Below are 18,672 nucleotides of genomic sequence, written 5' to 3'. Positions count from 1 at the left end.
AGTGTTCTGTCAAAAATAGTCCTTGCAACGTTCTGCCAACATTAAATAAGAATAAACATTTCTCACAAAATTGATTTACGTCTGTAAATTAAAGCAACCCCATATAAAATTACTTACTGCAACAGACTTAACAATATTCAACAAACGAGATTTTAAAAGACGTGTAAATTAAACTGTATTAGGAAAGAAGCAATGGCATTGTAAACCTGAAGATGTTTCGAGGAAAGTAAACACTGAACGTTTACTGAGAACTGGAATCCAATCACATCCAAGCAATTAAACAACGACCGCTGTTGTTCTCGATAGAGGTCACACGCAAAGAAAATGTGATTTTAAGTTTGAATTGACAGATTATCGCTTGAACAGTAGGGAGAGTCAGTAACTCCAATGTGACGTAAGTGGCTTCTAAAGCTTCCATGATTGAGTCGCATACGTGTAACGAGTGTTATAATATTATTATATCTTCTATCGGCGTTCCATTTGGAGAATCAATGTTTCGTTGGCAGGGCTGGTTGACTTGAAGCATAAAACTGTCCTTTATCTCTTTGAATTTTTCTCCAAATTTGAGATTATTCTTTTCAATTGCGATGATGAAGCAGTGGAAAGAAGTCTCTGTATGGAAGAGCAACAGCATCAAAAGTTGCACCAGTTACTGCCTGTTTTGCCAGTTGGTATCACTGTGGATAATGCCAGCATGTCGTTTAATCCAAATGAAATGAACGTCAGTACTTGAAGATCGCGCCTTCCCGCACCATTTGCCGAATTTCTTAAATGTATCTGTGAAAATGTGGGGTTTGTAAAGATTGTGAAGCACTTTGTGAATCTGAGAGAATAAGACTTTTTCGAATTGGCATGAATGACCGTATGAAACAGCGGCCCTGATAGCCAGAATCTGAGCAGTGTACATTGATGTTTCCCCAGATAAGGAGAATTTGGCGGATATATCCAGAAGAGGACAGTAATATGCATATCCCACTTAATCTAATGATCTGGATCCATCGGTATGGATGTGGACAAATTGTAGCCACGTGGATTGTAGATATGACAACACTCTTTTTTAGATTAGTTTCTTTGCCTACAAAGTTGGGTAAATAATGCACTGGTATTTAACAGAGAGACGGTTCATAATGGAAGCAGAACCCGGGACTGATATATCACACAGCAAAATCTCTACAAATATATGCCAGCAGTGGAATCCTGTGTTTGCGTACTTTGCGCCATATGTCACAGTCTTGTAGTTGCTTCAGTATATTTAAAAGCGGAAACAGTGTTACCGTAGCATTTTTCAGTATAATCTTATTAGCCAGTAATTGGAATCGTAAATAGAGAGGCATTTCTTGCGATTTGATTAATAAGGCAGTAGTCGGTGTTAATGACATGGCTCCTAAACACACTCTTATTGCGCGATACTGTAGCACATTAAGTTTGCGAAGGACATACTGAGGTTCATTGCCATAAAATATATTACCATAATCCAGGACGGATTGTAGCAGAGCTATATACATATAAGTTATTGCAGGATCCACTCCCCATCACGTACGGAGATGCGCAGAAAACTGTCCCCCCTGCGCTTTGTCCGGCGACCGAGGTTTGAAACTGGGATACAACGTTGAGGGAACGTTGAAAGGCCGATGTCTAACCGTCTGATCAGCCCCTTCATCCTCAGCTCAGTGGGGAGCTTTTTTTTATATTTCACTTTCTCCCTCAACACTCCGCATAGTGAAAAGCTTTTGTTTTTGTTCCTAGTTATTCTTCATTGAACCCTGCTTGACAGGTAACGTAACACTCGTCTTCAAACATATTTCCACAGCGGTGCTGATTTTCAAAATGACTTAGTCCTTCGAATCAATCAATCAATCAATCAATCAATCAATCAATCAATCAATCAATCAATCAATCAATCAATCAATCAATCAATCAATCAATCAATCAACCACAATTGCTAGGTAGACTACACAGTACTCCCTGTCGAAATATCCCAGTCCTTTATGTGAGGTTGCAACAACAACAGCAGCAATATCTTTACGTAGGGATTTTCTAAGGGGACAGCGCTATTCTCATATCAGCTGATTACCTCCCCTCCTCATTCCTGCCAACAAGCGAAGTCATGCTTGGAGTACGCAACAGTTTCACATCATCGACCTTCCCTCACCTCAACTCACACTGGCTACTGCAAACGTACAATAGTTTGATGCTGCTGCCTGAAGAGTCTGAAAAGTAAAAGCATTCTTTTATAACTTAATTTTAAATTTATTGACAAAAATGTTTAGGATGAAATTTGCTTAGAACGAGCTAATCTACCACCAGTTTAAAGGACTTCATTTATTTCTATTACTCGTAGGGAGAGATAGCGGTGTTTATAATGTTCAAGACTTCCGAGCGAGATAGGTACACGGTATGGATCGTGCAGCTGTGAGCTTGGATTCAGGAGATGATGCATTCGACCCCCACCGTCACCAACCCAGAAGATCATTTTCCGTATTTTCCCATTTTCAAACATGCCAGGGCTATATTTTAATTAAGGCCGCGGTCGCTTACTTCGCCGAAAACCTAAATAGGATAGTACCCACGTTAAACAACTAGCAAAGAAAAAGAAAACAAGTTCAAGGTGTTAAGGGCTTGTTTCTTAGGATAAAAGTGGGAATCTTCATACTTGTGTTGATATGCTTTGTGTCCCTGTGTGTGACATCGGAATCCCGAGTATGTGTGTAGTGCTAGGTGGTCTAATGTGCTGTGAATCAAGGTCTCAGACACGATGAGCGTTCTCTTCTTTTTCTTCTTCTTCGACCGCTCTTCCTACACCTGTAGGGTTGCGGGTGCGAACTGTATAGAACATATTGATATTGATTTTGGCCCTATTTTCGGCCGGATGCCCTTCCTAACGCCAACCCTGTTGCGTGTTCCTGTAGTGGTTGGTAGCGTGATGTGTTGTCTGAATATGAAGAGGAGATTGTTGAAATAAACACAAACACCCAGTCTCCGAGCCAGAAGAATTAATCAGACGCGATTAAAATCCCTTACTCGGCCAGGAATCGAAGCCCGGGATCCCCTGAACCGAAGGCTTCAGCCACGGATTTTGAATTTATATTTCTGGTTGTTGTCTTCTATAAATTATTAAGTCAAGGAAGTTGGTAGATCTATTGGACTCACATTCCGCTGAGCATTGAAGGCTTTTGTGTTGCTTGTTGATAATATTAAATATCGTACCGGTGCTCCTAAATTGTCGTGTGAGCATATTTGTTGTATTGATGCTGTTGTTAAAGCCTTTTTATTGTGCAACATTTTCTTGTACTAGCTGTGTTGTAGAAATATGTTGGCAAATATTACTGAAATAGGTTGAAAGTAGTGCTATTGTCATAAATGAAATAACTAGCAAGATACCCGTGCTTCGCTACGGCTTTAAAATGAAAGTTATTATTCAAAGTTTTACATTTTGGAGAGTCCACTGTCAGCTGATCTTGTAAATTACGTCCTCAGAACGTCCGTCAAACGGTTTTGGGGGAATGATTATTTATTTTATAATCTACCACTCACTTGAACCACCTACGGAAGAATTTGAATGTTTAAAACCATATCTGATTTAACATCTAGGACATAATAGCGACCAATCTGTGAAATTTTGATTTTTTACGTCGAACAGTAATGGAGGAATGAATACATTTTTTTCTTTTTCTTTATCTTTCTTTCTTAATCTGTTTACCCTCCAGGGTTGGTTTTCCCCTTGGACTCAGCGAGGGATCCCACCTCTACCGCCTCAAGGGCAGTGTCCTGGAGTTTCAGACTCTGGGTCGGGATACAACTGGGGTCTTATGGCGACGATGTGACAGGAAAGGCCAAGGAATGGGAAGGAACCTGGTGTGAAAATGGGAAACCACGGAAAAATATCTTCAGGGCTGCCGACAGTGGGGTTCGAACCCATCTCCCGGATGCGAGCTCACAGCTGCACGCTCCTAACCGCACGGCCAACTCGCCCGGTAATTTAGTTTAGGGAGCTAACCTCATTTGACACTTTAGCGATGGAACGTTTAAAAATATTTTCTTTTTCACACATAGGATTTAAAATATATACCGCTATTTGGATTTTTTCTTCGTGCGTTAAACCGTTTCGGAGGAAGGAATTAATATATTTATTTTCGGATATCAACCCTCATTTAACTGTCTGAGAGGTTAAATTTGTTTCAAACCTTCTGTTATTTAACATATAGGATGCCGCTTGACATTTTAACTTCGTAATTCGAACGGTTCCTTATAAACGTATGTTTTGTCATCATACCTCATCCCCCAAACAATACCCCTTAGGGGTGTATTGTTTTAAATCCACTTCTTATTTGCATCTTCATAAAAAGAATTCAACTCCTAAATGCCCCCTTAAGTTGATCCCCCCCCCCCCCACAAACATGCATGTTTCTTTATTTTTAAACGAGATTCCAAATACCAATGTTCACGTCCATAACATCCTTCGTTTTTTATTTATTTATTTATTTATTTATTTATTTATTTATTTATTTATTTATTTATTTATTTATTTATTTATTTATTTATTTATTTATTTATTTATTTATTTATTTGGGAAACCAAAACAGCGAGAAGCCGAATTACAGAGTTCCGCAATGAAATACATATTTACAATAGAGTAGCACAAGGCAAGCATAAAGAAAAGTGGAAGAATAATGACGAAAAAACATCTAACGATAAATATAGAGGAAAAAATTAAAAACTAACATAATTAGACACAACATAACAAAAACAAAAAATAAAGGCTAAAGAAACGAGACAAATTGTTGAACGTAAAACGAAGAGAAGAACTTATAGCTAGGCACAGTAAGATAAATACAGACATAACACTTAAGTAATGGTATAGCACAGTAAAAAATAAATATTATATTATGTACAAAAGAGAGGACAGCAATGAGAAGAGAAAAAAGGAATATGAAGAAAATGAACTAGGTTAAGTTAAGGAAGAATCGATTAAAGGAGGCATACGAAGAAAAAACGTCCAAGTTCCTGTCAGAAGATAAAGAGTTAAGGAGGGTTGGTATGCGGATAAATAAACTTCTTTGAACGAGAGAGAGGCGGGAATACGGAATATGAAGGGGCGTATTAATCCTGGTTTTGCGAGTTGGAACATGTATGGAAAAGAAGGATGCAGGTTCAGGAGAACGAAATAAACCATTAACAGCGTTATATAGGAATCTAAGGTCGGCTACTTTCCTGCGACTAGATAACGGGTGAAGGTTTAACTTGTCTAGTATCTGATTACTGCTCAAGTTTAGACAATCAGATACTCTGGCTCTAACAATGGCACAGAAGAATGACTGCACGCGGTCAATATGATTCAGATTAGTGGGTGAAGAGGTAGACCAAATGGGAGACGCGAATTCAATAATCGGTAGGATGCAAGATACATAGTAGGCTCGGAGGGCGTGGATATCGGTGATGTCAGAAAATCTATACAACAAACCGAGAAGTGACATTGCTCGCGCGGTTATCTTTTGTAATAACAATTTACTGTCAAACATCACTCCTAAGTCATTTTGTTCTGCTAGAGTTGGGAACGGGTTACCGTGGAGGGAGTATTTACTGAGAATAGGGGATTTACGAAGCGTGATCGAAATAGAGGAACACTTGGCAGGATTAGGCTTAAGACGCCATGTGGAGCACCATTCAGAGAGTGAATTAAGCCCACTCTGTAATGTGATGTAAGTATCCTCATACAAAGAATTCGACTCATTTTTCAATTCATTTACCCACCCTTAATTGGATTTTCCGAAAACAAAAGATTGCGTGTTTCTTTATTTTTAAAGATGATTCCACAAACAAATTTTCAAATCTGTAACAATTTCAGTTTTTGAGATATAAGTATCCTCATAAAAAGAATTCAACCCCTTTTCAGTCCTTTTTACATCCCCTTTAAGTGTATTTTACGAAAACAAAAAGTACGTATTTCTTTATTTTTAAAGGAGATTCTAAATACCCATTTTTACGTCTGTAATATCTAAGATACCAATATCCTAATGAAAATAATTCAACCCCTCCTTCAGTCGTTAGGTGTGTATTGTTTTAAATCCACTTCTTATTTGTACCTTCATACTCAGAATTCAACTCCTTTTACACCCCCCAACAAAAATGCGTGTTTCTTTATTTTATACAGCCCCCACCAAATGATTTCCGAAAATGAAAAGGCATGCGTTACTTTATATTTTTAAAATTAAAAGTACTAATTTTCACGTCTGTAACATGTTACGTTTTTGAGATATACTCCATTTTAAAAATGTACCCCCTTTGTTAGTCTCGTTCACGCCCCCCTTTTAATAGGTTTTCAAAAAACAAAAGAATACGTGTTTATTTATTTTTAAAGGAGATTCCAAATAAAACTTTTCATGAATGTAACATCTTTAGTTTTTGATATATAAGTAAACTCAAAAAGGTATTCATCCATTTTCTCATCTTTTTTCACCCCTTAAGAAGATTTTTCCGAAAAAAAATTATACGTGTTTCCTTATTTTTAAAGGAGATTTCAAATACCAATTTTCACGTCTGTAATATCTTCAGTATTTCATGTATAAGTATCCCCCTAAAAAGAATTTAACTAAGTTCAGTTCTCTTCACTTTATGAAGAGAACCCCCTTAAGTAGATTATACGAAAAAAATAAATATGTGTTTATTTTTAAAGAAGATTTCAAATACCAATTTTCATGTTATTATTTATTAGACTGTTTATGTTGAATGTTGCCAAAAAAAGTCTTACAGTAGATATGGGTTTCAGCTTTCGTGACTGTTCAGGATTTCCAAGACGCTCCAACTCGTCTTTAGCATGATGTTGCATCCCCCCCAGAATCCGAACGGGATGCATGCGGCGGTGGATTTCTTTGAATAGTTGCCACCTGGGGTATTAACTTCATGTCTTTGTTTTACCATCAAGCTTGAGAAGTTTTAGCTTAGCTTGGAGCAAATTGCTCATTCTGAATACAACCAAGGTTGCTAGCCCTGGAGGGCCTCAAGATGTTCTCCGGCTGTGGGCAGGCATTTCCTTCTTACCCGAATAGTTACGGTTTTCCCGCCAATACTCGGGTGGCTGATTGCAGTTATTATTATTATTATTATTATTATTATTATTATTATTATTATTATTATTATTATTCACAATATTTCACGAATTACAATACCGAGTGGAGTGGTCGCGCGTTATTAACGCGCTACGGCTTGGAGCCATGCTCTGAATTCGAGTGGCGCGTGGATTTGAACCCCACCGTCGCACAGTGCGTCGAGGGTATGGGAGCAGTGGAGAAAATCAAAATTAAGCGTTGATTACGCGTTTTTTTTTCTCTTAAGACGCTCGCTAGCCTGTCAAATTTCACGACTGTAAATATACAGAAACTACTATTTCGTCCGATAGTCCAGTAATGTAAAATAAATTGCGTTATAAATTTAAAATTTTCCCAACACTAGCAAATATAAACACAAACGAAATAAAAGTACATAATACTAATACAATAGTAAAAATCAATAAAAAATAGGACTTCAATATTTCTAGATTTTTCTCGGATCTCCATCACAGTTTAAGAAATGGAGCTGACCAGCATAATTTGTAAAATAATTTTCCAGATCCACATTTTTGTTTTTTGTTTTACAATTGGCTTTACTTCGCACCGACACAGATAGGTCTTAGGTCGTCGTTGGGATGGGAGAGGCCTAGGAGTAGTAAGGAAGCGGCCGTGGCCTTAATTAATGTATAGCCCCAGCACTTGCCTGATGTGAAAATGGGGAAACCACAGAAAACCAACTTCAGGACTTCCGATATTGGGGCATCTCCCGGATGCCAGTTCACAGCTGCGCACCCGTAACCGCACGGCCATGCTTTTTTTTTTTTGAGGATACAATAGGGTCAGATACCATAAGCATGTGCGTTATCACGTTATCACTCTAAACAGGTGTTGGATCAAGAAGTTTTCCGTGTATGATTGAGCCTAGTGTGTCGGAAGGCTTTGTGGAGGGCTCCTAAAGCCTCCTCTGAAAACATTCCAACGGGTAATCCACTCTATGGACTAGCAAATTGTGTATTCTGCTTGACATGTAACACCTCTTGTTACAATTCTTTGGTACCGCAAAAAATAAGGGTTAAATAAATGCCTGCTAAGAAGGGTTTAATAAATGCCTGTTATTTCAAAAGACTTCTTACGATCAGCGAAGAATCTTGGGAGGACCACCCTTGTTTGGGTTTATCAACAATCATGCCCTTTTTCTCTTTAAACTCTGTTTGGATCGTCTTCTTTTTCTTTCTCAAAAACTTCCCTTTTTCTGGACACCTAACTTGCCAGGATTTGAAGGACAGACGACAGGGCCTACGCAATATGTAATATATATTCGAAAGTTCTTATCGTGGCGTGAAGGGGAGATACCGGTATATCAAATGAAAAGAGGGCTTCATTTGCAGGATTATCACAAGGTTTCGTTGATTTTATTTCCATGGTCCGCCTTTGTGTTTAGTGTGATTAGCTGCCACCCCCGGAGGCCCGGGTTCGATTCCCGGCTCTGTCACGAAATTTGAAAAGTGGTATGAGGGCTGGACGGGGTCCACTCAGCCTCGGGAGGTCAACTGAGTAGAGGGGGTTCGATTCTTCCAAAGCCATCCTCGAAGTGGTTTTCCATGGTTTCCCACGTCTTCAGGCAGTTGCCGGGATGGTAACTAAAGGCCACGGCCGCTTCCCCGCTTCCTTGTCTATCCCTTCCGATCTTCCCATTTCACAAAACCCCTGTTTAGCATAGCAGCTGAGGCAGCCTGGGTGAGACACTGGTCCTCTACCCCAGTTGTATCCCCGACCCAAAGTCTCACGCTCCAGGACACTGCCCTTAAGGCGGTAGAGATGGGATCCCTCGCTGAGTCCGAGGGATAAACCAACCCTGCAGGGTAAAGAAAGATTTTATTTCCATTCGTTTCGCACCACAAATGAAACAATTTGAGGTTGCGTTGGTTCCTCTTAGAATGTTACACACGGAGCCAATTATCATAGTTAACTGCAAATCGAAGGTTACGTCTAATGTTCAGTCGCCAAGGGTCAAGGTACAGTTCACAAGATTCTCTATACGAGTTTTCTTGTCAGATATTTCTCGTACAACCAACTCCCGCGATTCTTTAGAGGAAGCGAATCTAATAGATCTACAGTACGATGTTGATCCTGGACGATCGTTATACCATAGAACTGTTCTGAATATTGTATCAGTCAATTGAATAGGGACGATGGCAATAAAAAAACCTGTATTCATCTACATATTCGACATCAGAATCATTACATTTCTGCTTGTAAATTTTGTGGCTTCCACTGCCATCAAATCCCCACTTTCGCTCGGTCTTAAGATTGTTAATGCGAACGTTAAATATTTACTGATTTGTATACGCAGCTTGCGTATGTGGCTGAGTTGTCACTCTGCGCTCTATCAACAATTTCACGTACATGCAGAGGTGTTGGGAACTGGGTTCATACTCTTGCAGGCAGTGCTGGATTAAGGTGTTTGGGGGCCCTGGGCTATTTAAAAATGTGGGGCCCCTTCTTCGTAACATCACGTAAGACTAACGTACTGAAGTCATTATAGAACTACTTCCACTTAAATTGATGAATAGCGAAGTGTTGAAATAGACTACAATTTTTCTCTATTTTTCAGGTTAATATTTCATATTGCCAAAACATATTTTACATTTGTCTCATCATCACTATCAAATCGACATACGAAACAGAACTTACGTTTTTTGGCACCACTAGGATATTTTCTATCCATTTTACAAGAACATTACAGTTGTAACTTACGAATGGTTCAATAATAAGAGGTGAACTGGAAGTTCTCTTCCTGATGCAAAGATATAGTATAGCATGCGCATTCCACCGTGCTCGCCCAGTCCCCTCCCGCTCACTTTCTAGACCTCTTCCCTCCTTCCCCCTCTGCCCGTACTCGCAAGCTGCCAGATTTAAATTTTCGTCAACAATAACCTATACAATAATTACAGTGCGTAAGTAGCGAGGATTCGTGTCTCCGGGCGGTAATTGATTCTAGCAGTGACGAAATACTAACGCGGACAGCTGATAAGAAGGAAGGTAGAGTGCATGTTTGATATTTTGCGAGCGTAAATATTCATAGACATGCACGGAGGTGGAGCAGCAGGGCTTTTTGTACAATTTTAGGTCTGGCCAAGGGCCGGGGCCCCTTGGCACGCGGGGCCTGGGGCTGCAGCCCCTTTAGCCCCCTCCTTAATTCGGCCCTGCTTGCAGGCCAGGATCTTATAGGAGAAGGTCAACTTCTGCAAGGCAATAATAATAATAATAATAATAATAATAATAATAATAATAATAATAATGTTTTACGTCCCACTAACTACTTTTAACAGTTTTCGGTGACGCCGAGGTGCCGGAATGTTGTCCCGCAGGAGTTCTTTTACGTGCCAATAAATCTACCGACAAGAGGCACCTTCAAATACCGCCCGACTGAGCCAAGACCGAACCTGCCAAGGTGAGGTCAGAAGGCCAGCGCCTCGACCGTCTGAGCCACTCAGCCCGGTACTTCTGTAAGAGATGACCTGTTCTTGCACCTTCAAATTCTGCGTAACCGGTACAGTACTGCGGTTCCAGCCACAAGTCGGCTTTAACAGGTACGAGGTGTGAATATCAACCAGTGGACAGTAAATGGGAGGTTACGTGATGCTGAACTCTACTGCAGAAGACCTGCTACTGGCCCAGATCTGACGCGTCAACATCGACAGAGTCGCTTACGTTTGGCGGGAGATCAACGGGACTGGGTTGATGAATGGTGGGGAACAGTTCTATTCACGGACGAATCTCGGTTTAGTCTCAGATCCCCAGATGGACGAGAAAGAGTGAGGAGATGTGGATAAAGGTATTTGCCATGCAACTTTTCTTCACGGATAACTTTCAATGGCGGTTCTGTAATAGTTTTGGCAGGCTGTCCGAACAGAGCTCGTCTTTGAGGAAGGTTGGTGACTTACGGGCCATTGTTACACTGAAGAAATTCTGGAAGAACATGTTCTTCCGTTTGCAGCATTTATTCGTGGAGGTATCCCGCTAACGTAGGACAGCGCGCGCCCTCATGTAGCAAGATGCATTCTTCAGTACCTCGACGATGTAGAAATCTAACTGATGCAATGTCCTGCATCCGGATCTCAACCCACTTGAGTATCTATAGGGCATTTTGGGAAGAAAAGTGCGTAATCATAGTCCAGAAACTATGCAGGTGCCGCGGGAAGTCCTTCAAGAAAAATGTGAGTTCATTCCACAAGAGACATTGCGGCACTCATCAGGAGTGATTTTCCGTCGGATGGGGACGTTAAAATTCTTGAGCAGACCCCTTGATGATATTCACAGGAGTCAGCTTGCACTGGGTTTCACCCTTAACTCATCAGCACCATTGTCTCACACCCAGACGCGTAGGTCACGTCAAACAGAAAGACCTGCAACAGGTCTCTCCGAAGGTCACACACAATCAGCTACCGTGTGCAGACATTTTCATTTAAAGCAATTTAGGCTGCTTGAGTGTCAATTTCGACGTTTCGTTTTACTCTAACAGATTGCAGAGAAACGGATCATTGTTGGGCGACCTGTGCTAAGTGTTAATAAATTATGTCGGGTAAACTCTAAATGTGTCCCCAGAGATTGTTTACATACTGTACAGACATGGAGTATCGTAAGGATTTATCCGTCCTTCAAATATTCAGCTACCTCTGCTGAATTTGAATCCGCGATATTGAGAATTAATTGGCCGCTATGACTATAAAGTTGTCCCAAGACTTGAAATTGAGACAACATACTAGCATTTTTCTGGAATGGAGTTCGACAAACGCAGGAAACACATGTTCAGAATAAATATCGAAAATTTCAAGGCTGAGATCGAACCACGAAACTTAGACGTACGGGTCCTTTCATGCTAAATGAAATAACGCACGAGGCTAAAGAGGTCGCTTCTTATTGTAAATTCGTAAGAGACGATTGAAAGAGATGTCTCCAGAGGCATGGGTTGGCAACAATGGGCTCCTAGGTGAATTTGACACTACTTCCGTTTACGTGTTCTAAACTCCTCAACATTTGTTCTCTTTTTACCCTGATTGAATTGACTTTGTGAGGCCTAAATTGTGGTGGTGATTAATATTAAGAAGGGAAAAGTATCTAGGTAACACAGAGCGAGTTGGCCGTGAGGTTAGGGGCGCGCAGCTGTGAGCTTGCACCCGGCAGATAGTGGGTTCGAACCCCACTGTCGGCAGCACTGAAGATGGTTTTCCGCGGTTTCCCATTTTCACACCAGGCAAGTACTGGGGCTGTACCTTAATTAAGGCCACGGCCGCTTCCTTCCCACTCATAAGCCTTTCCTATCCCATCGTCGCCATAAGACCTATATGTGTCGGTGCGACGTAAAACAAATTGCTTGTAACAAGGTAACCATCCCCTTTTAACACTAACCAGGAGAAGAAGAGGTCCGACACTTCGAAGAAAGAAGGTATCGGTGAAAGTAAAAAGAGAGAGAAAGAGGTCTCGATCCATTTTTCAGACGTCTCCGCCTAACTGCAACTGAGTCACCTCCTTAAAAAACCAAAGAAAATAATTCAAGCAACTTATTTGGGTTAATCATATGCTAGTAGCAATGAAGATAATAATTTTTTACATCGGTACTAATCTTGACAGTAAAATTTACAGTCTCATATTCTTTTACTCATCCTCATTATTATTATTATTATTATTATTATTATTATTATTATTATTATTTGAACTTAGATTTCCTGGTTGTAACTTCTGCTTGCGAACGTCCTTCCCACCTGAACCATCCAGGCATCGGCTCAGTTTACGAAGGGGCTGCTGGTTACGGTCTCTCCTCACCACCCTCTTGTGGGTGGGGGTGGTAGAATACATCCACGGAATCCCCTGCCTATCGCAAGAGGCGACAATAAGGGGCCCCAGGTGCATAGATTCTACTTACATGTGCCAGGCTCCTCACTATACTATCCGACCTCCCTTGATTAACCCTTGTTCTTTACCAACCCCGACGGTATTCGAGAGCATTCGAGGCCTGAGTCTTTCATTTTCACACCCTTCGTTGCTCGTTTTTTTTCTTTGGACGATATCTTCATTTTTCGAAGTGTCGGACCACTTCATTTTTTCCCCTCTGGTTGCCCAGTTGTACTTCCTCTTACCAAGCTCGATAGCTGCAGTCGCTTAAGTGCGGCCAGTATCCAGTAATCGGGAGATAGTGGGTTCGAGCCCCACTGTCGGCAGCCCTGAAGATGGTTTTCCGTGGTTTCCCATTTTCACATCAGGCAAATGCCGGGGCTGTACCTTAATTAAGGCAACGGCCGCTTCCTTCCACTTCCTAGGACTTTCCTATCCCATCGTCGCCACAAGACATATGTGTCGGTGCGACGTAAAGCAAAAAAAAAAGTACTTCCTCTTGAAGCAATAATCACCACCACCACTACTTTCCTCTCCATCATTAGATGACAGCAATAACAACTAGGCCATCTACTGTAGCACTAATTGCGACAATATCCAATCTTAACCGTAAATCTCGTGAACTCGGTGATTAATCACGTCTAGTAGTGGCGCCAACTTTGGAGAAGGGGGGCAAGGCATTGTCTGCCCCCCTCCCCCCAAAATGATCTTAGGGGACAGAGTGTCATCCCCCTCCCCAAATTCTTCTCCTAGATCTGCAGTTCCCTTAAAATGTGGAATTTGGTAGTCTTCAGGAGCTGCTAAGGCGTTACATCTGGAGAAGGTGGTAGATGGTTTGTATCAAGAAATGAGATAAGAAAGAGGGAACTACATTTCCCAATGGAGACTGTTCGGGTGGAACAACTGGTGTTAAAGAGCTCTTCACATTTCTTATCATGAAATGCATAACATACATTACGGTAATAGGATATTTATTAAGAAAATATATTTATGAAGCAAGTTCTGTTTTTTTTAATACTTGTGATTATTTTTTATAGTTTCGAACGTTAAACATTCCTTCAAAATATTTGCTGTACTTATGAATCAAGTTCTATTTTTCTGTTTACTTGTGAATATTATGGAAAACTCCGTACATAACACTCGTTCAAAAATGTATTTTAAAAACAGGCTCTATATTGTTCTGTTTTTTTTCTGGTTGTTTGTGAAAATTGTTATTATATAGGAATGTTTGCATTAATAGTTGTTCCTCATTTCACATGCCTGTGTTCATGTTAATCATGCCCCCCCCCCCCTCCAATAATTACCCGAATTCGGTGGGCCTGACGGTAGTTATTTTGTTGCGGAATGGTCTTGATGGCGAAAAAAAAAAAAAATCCCGTAAACCCATCCGCTGTGACCTAAAAGTGAATACTTACTTACCTGACTTACTTATCTTGATTTTAAAACAATTGAAAGTCTTAGATTCCTTACACTCGTGTATGCGAAGTGCGAACCCAGACTAGAATAAATGGTAAACAAATGGGGTATTAAAGATTTTATAACGATAAAATCATGTGAAATGTTTATATAATCTGTACTTACCGTACAAGTTATTTGAGGAAGGCTTGCCATGCGGTGGTGACTACGGGAAACTGTAGCGCTAGAGACGTGATTAGCGTCGAAAGTGAAATCAAAATATATTGCGCGCGTCTTTCAGAAGACGTTCGGAAAATTTTATAAGTGCACGGGCAAGAATGGTACTTATCCTTCGACAAGCAAAAATCTTCAAACTTTTGGTACCGCTATTGTTAAACTTAAGATATGTTTCTTTTTTACGGTGGGAATGAAAAAACAAAAACAAAAAAAAAACAGGTGAATGCAAGTGTATCTTGAAAGTTCTAAGGGGTAGGGCTTGTGGAATGGAGTACACCACTCTCCTCCGCTCTTCGTAATTTTGCCACTTATAATCGCTTTGGCCACAGAATATTATTACTGCGGCAGTTAACGGCCATGATTAGAATCCAGCAGTGTTGCCAGCTGCCGTACGCGCTAGCGTCTGCAGCGGACATTTTGGTATCGACCTCTATTATAAGCCACACTGCAAGACATGATTCCCTATTTTAAGACTTCATTGTTAATGTCAGAATTAATATAATCAGGTAACGAAATATCTGGAATATTTCACTTGCAAAATTTATTTGGAATGTATAAAATGAGAAAATAAACCCTACACTTTTTCATCATTATGCGAAAGACGTCACAACAGCGCAATTTGCCCAGCGTACAGCATGGTAAAGCAATACATACGCTGTGGAAGAACTCAAGGTCGAATTGCAGGAGAGAGTGCTTGATAACGATGATAACGCGTTGTTATGTTGATGAGAGTTCTGTCAGCATAGTATATTATGGTCAAAAATAAGTTTTCGAACTTTCGCTATTCTTAAAATGTAGCGTTGTATTTGGCATGTTGAATATCAAGGGAAGGGGTCGTCCTTGAAGGTTGATATTAAGGTTCAAAGTGTTTATAAAGCGGCGGACCATTTTCACCCTTATGCACATGGGATATTAGGTCGAGAGTTGAAAATTTTGGCAACCTTCCCAAAGCTCTTATGTACATATACGCTTTTTCCGCTGAGTTGCGCTCGCTGTTGACGCTGCCAGTCGTGCCGTTCTAAAATCTATCCGAGACTGTTGGTATAGTACGGTCAACAATTATATACACTAATTGCTTCCAGGATGGTCACTTACCAACTTTAAGAAATAAGATACCTAAACAATAAACTAACATCTGAGGATGTTTGTTATGCACGTTATTTTTGCTTTAAGGAACAAAAGTTAATTGTTGACATATTACATAATAATTGCTAAAAATAGCTCCACAATAATGTATTAACTAGTCCATTGTTGTCTAGGCAACAATATCTTATCTATAACCTTGTCAATCTTTTGTTATAGAAAGCGAAATCTGTTTCAGTAATCTCCTATACTTCGAAAGACCTTGGAAATTTAAGCCCTAGCCTTCATCAGGGTAGGCAGAAAATATTGTGACGTCACAGAAATGAAGTTCTAGTCTTTTATTTGTATCCACATGGCATGCTGTGATTGGCTGGCTGGTCGCAATGACCGCCATTTGACGAGAATGACTCACAGGTGGAGAAAAACTGGCACCAGAAAATGGATGCCCTGTGTGCGAGGCTAGACGGGGCATTTCCCTTTGGCTTTGAAATCGACGAGAAGAAATGTGTGACGTTCTGTACATGAACGCAAAAAGAGTACGAAACACCAGTAGACTATCTACCATGTTCTGTGTTCAAAGAAACTTGAAGTTATTAGAAATGTAATTTAGTAAGTGTACACTGAAAGTTTAGTGCCAGGCTAGACTGTAGGGTTATACGCGCTCTTCTCATTTCAATTGTTACATGGCTGAAGCAACGTGAAAGTATAATGGCGTTATCCTCGGTTGCCGCCTTATCGAGCAATGCGAAGGGAGCCACAACAAAAGAAGGTAAGTCTAATACTACTAAAGACGACGTGGATATTCTAAAAACACTAGACAGAGAATATCTAGAAGATGTATGTTTTGTTTACTCACATCCTTTATAACCTCTGTACCAAGTGTTTGTTCGACTGGGGGACCGCTTGTAGCTCCAGTCTTTGCCACCGCGAAAATTAATGTTGTAGTCCTTATTTTATACGCGGCTGAGCAGTGTTTTTACAGTAGTGTATTTTGTTTTTCTCTTCCACCGAGAGATATGACGTCTATAGGCGGTGGTACGTATGTGTTTAATATTAGAGTAAAGTTGTATCGATAAATTAACAGAACACTGACCTCATTATAGCTTATAGGTTTTTGCCTACGATATTGATAAAAGTATGCTAAAATCGACGGAAAATGACTTGGAAGTTCACTTATGTGTTATCATTTGGATTTACTTTTTATGGGTCTTGTTGGAGATTTTGACAGTTGACAAATGTGTACAGCAGTGGCAAACGCACCTGTGTTTTGATGTGAAGTGACAGGAACCTAACCTAGAAGATTCTGTATTATCAGTGATTTACTTCATTTATCTGTAGAATCATTTTCTTCTTATTTTGTATTTTCTCATATATACATTTTTGGTACATCAATGTAGGCTTTATCTATATGGTGTTATTCAATTTAATATTGTAAATTATAGTAAATTAAATTATTAAATTGTTTAACAAGTTAGTGTTGAACTGTGTTAATCAATTCATTCATTCCTTCTTGTTTTAGGGAAGCAAACATGTCTAAATATAATCTTTTTGTTCAGTCATTCCAGGGTTTGAAAACATACGAGTGAAGCAGGAACATCCTGATGAAGCTGAAATCCGAGAATTGGCAGCAAAAATGGTGGAAGCGAACAAGGCGAAGATGGCAACTACAACACGGACCCCCAGTCAAGGTCCAGGGTCAACGCAACTTGTGCAGCCTGGTCAGCCAGGCATATTAAATTATTTCTCTCGAGGAAATGGTCAACAAAATAAGTCTGCTGGTGGGGATAAGAAACCTGGGCTAGCTGTGGATTCTGACAAAAAACCGCCTTGTGATGAGGAAAGTGTGAGAGGAAGGTTTGGATGGGTTACTCTCGGCAAGTGTCATGTTCCTTTTATATTTCGATATAGTGAGAAATATTGTGCAGTGCGTATGGTAGAATCGAAACTTTTAAGTAAGTACCTGAACTATCTACATTCAGATATTTATAGTTGTACTTGTATCCGAAGCTATTATATAACGGATGCTGAAGCAAGACTGCTTAATGAAGTTAACGTGAAGCATTGTGAAGGGCAGTTCGGTCGTGAACCTTTCACTACGAAGGATTTAGTAGTACGGTTGCAGGATGCGGGGGAGTTTTATAATTTTCTGGATGTTTGTTATAATAAGCTGTTACTCAGCTCAAATAATCCGAAAGATAAATGTGGCTTTATTCGTATTAATGGAGAATCGGTTGTGCCGTATACTGTACGTGATGGGTATAAATATGTCCCACTATTCTATTTTGAGGGTGAAACAGATAATTTAAAACTTAAAGCAGAAAAGTTGGAAGGTTGGGATCTGGCTTATCTCAAATTTTGCTGTAAAGTACAAGGAATTCGTAACGAGTTGTTTGCCAGTGAAACGTGTTCAGTTATAAGTTTAAATGATATCAAGAGTTACTTTCCTCCTGGAACTGAATTTGAGGAGTATTGGCCGAGTAAGGTGGTAGATTCTCAGCTCCTTTTGGCGAGTAATAAAGGGAGTGTGACTAGTGCGGGAATGTGGACGAAACAACCAGGTGTGCCTCCAGCCCAACAGCATTCCACGACAAACGCTGTTTCTCTTCATCAGACAGCAACAACCAACAAAGTAGTGACTTCTACCCCAGCAACTGCTCAGCCACGGACTGCTCCCATTCCACCAACAGCCCCTGTTGCTCCGCCAGTTAATATGAATCCAGTGGGTGTTCAGCCTGTATGTAATGGGTGGCCTGGCCTAGTGGGTGGCCAACCGACATTCCAGCCTGGCATCGTTCCACAGTCTGGTCAAGTCATCCGAATGACTCAGGCGGCTCCAATTTCAATGCATAATGTAAGTTGTATTGTATTGGTAATATCGTGTAAAATATTGCAAGTTAATTTGTTTTTCTTTCTTTGAGTTGTGAATGTGAGCACATAAAACAAGTACGGAATGTATTACTATAGATTTAATAGGCATCCATAAAATGACGGATTAAATTATACTGAACTGTGCTAA

General features: G+C 40.2%; 1 protein-coding gene across 5 annotated transcripts in view; it reads left to right on the top strand.

Moving 5' to 3' along the window:
- Positions 1 to 16,079: 16,079 nt before the first annotated feature.
- Positions 16,080 to 18,672, top strand: part of LOC136857954 (uncharacterized) — a 184,989-nt gene continuing 182,396 nt past the window's right edge. For 2 of the 5 annotated variants that reach the window (XM_067137090.1, XM_067137088.1), the window contains exons 1-2: positions 16,080 to 16,425; positions 17,213 to 18,507. In XM_067137090.1, the coding sequence (XP_066993191.1) occupies positions 16,365 to 16,425; positions 17,213 to 18,507 (1,356 nt within the window). In that variant the 5' untranslated portion in view covers positions 16,080 to 16,364. Of the gene's footprint in view, positions 16,426 to 16,543; positions 16,692 to 17,212; positions 18,508 to 18,672 lie in introns of those variants that run through there. The other 3 variants (XM_067137087.1, XM_067137085.1, XM_067137086.2) reach the window with 3 other exon arrangements.

This window comes from Anabrus simplex, chromosome 1 (assembly GCF_040414725.1).
Source record: "Anabrus simplex isolate iqAnaSimp1 chromosome 1, ASM4041472v1, whole genome shotgun sequence".
Taxonomy (NCBI): Eukaryota; Metazoa; Arthropoda; class Insecta; order Orthoptera; family Tettigoniidae; genus Anabrus; species Anabrus simplex.
The sequence above is the reverse complement of the archived record's forward strand: the minus strand, read 5'-3'. Positions and strand labels throughout refer to the sequence as shown.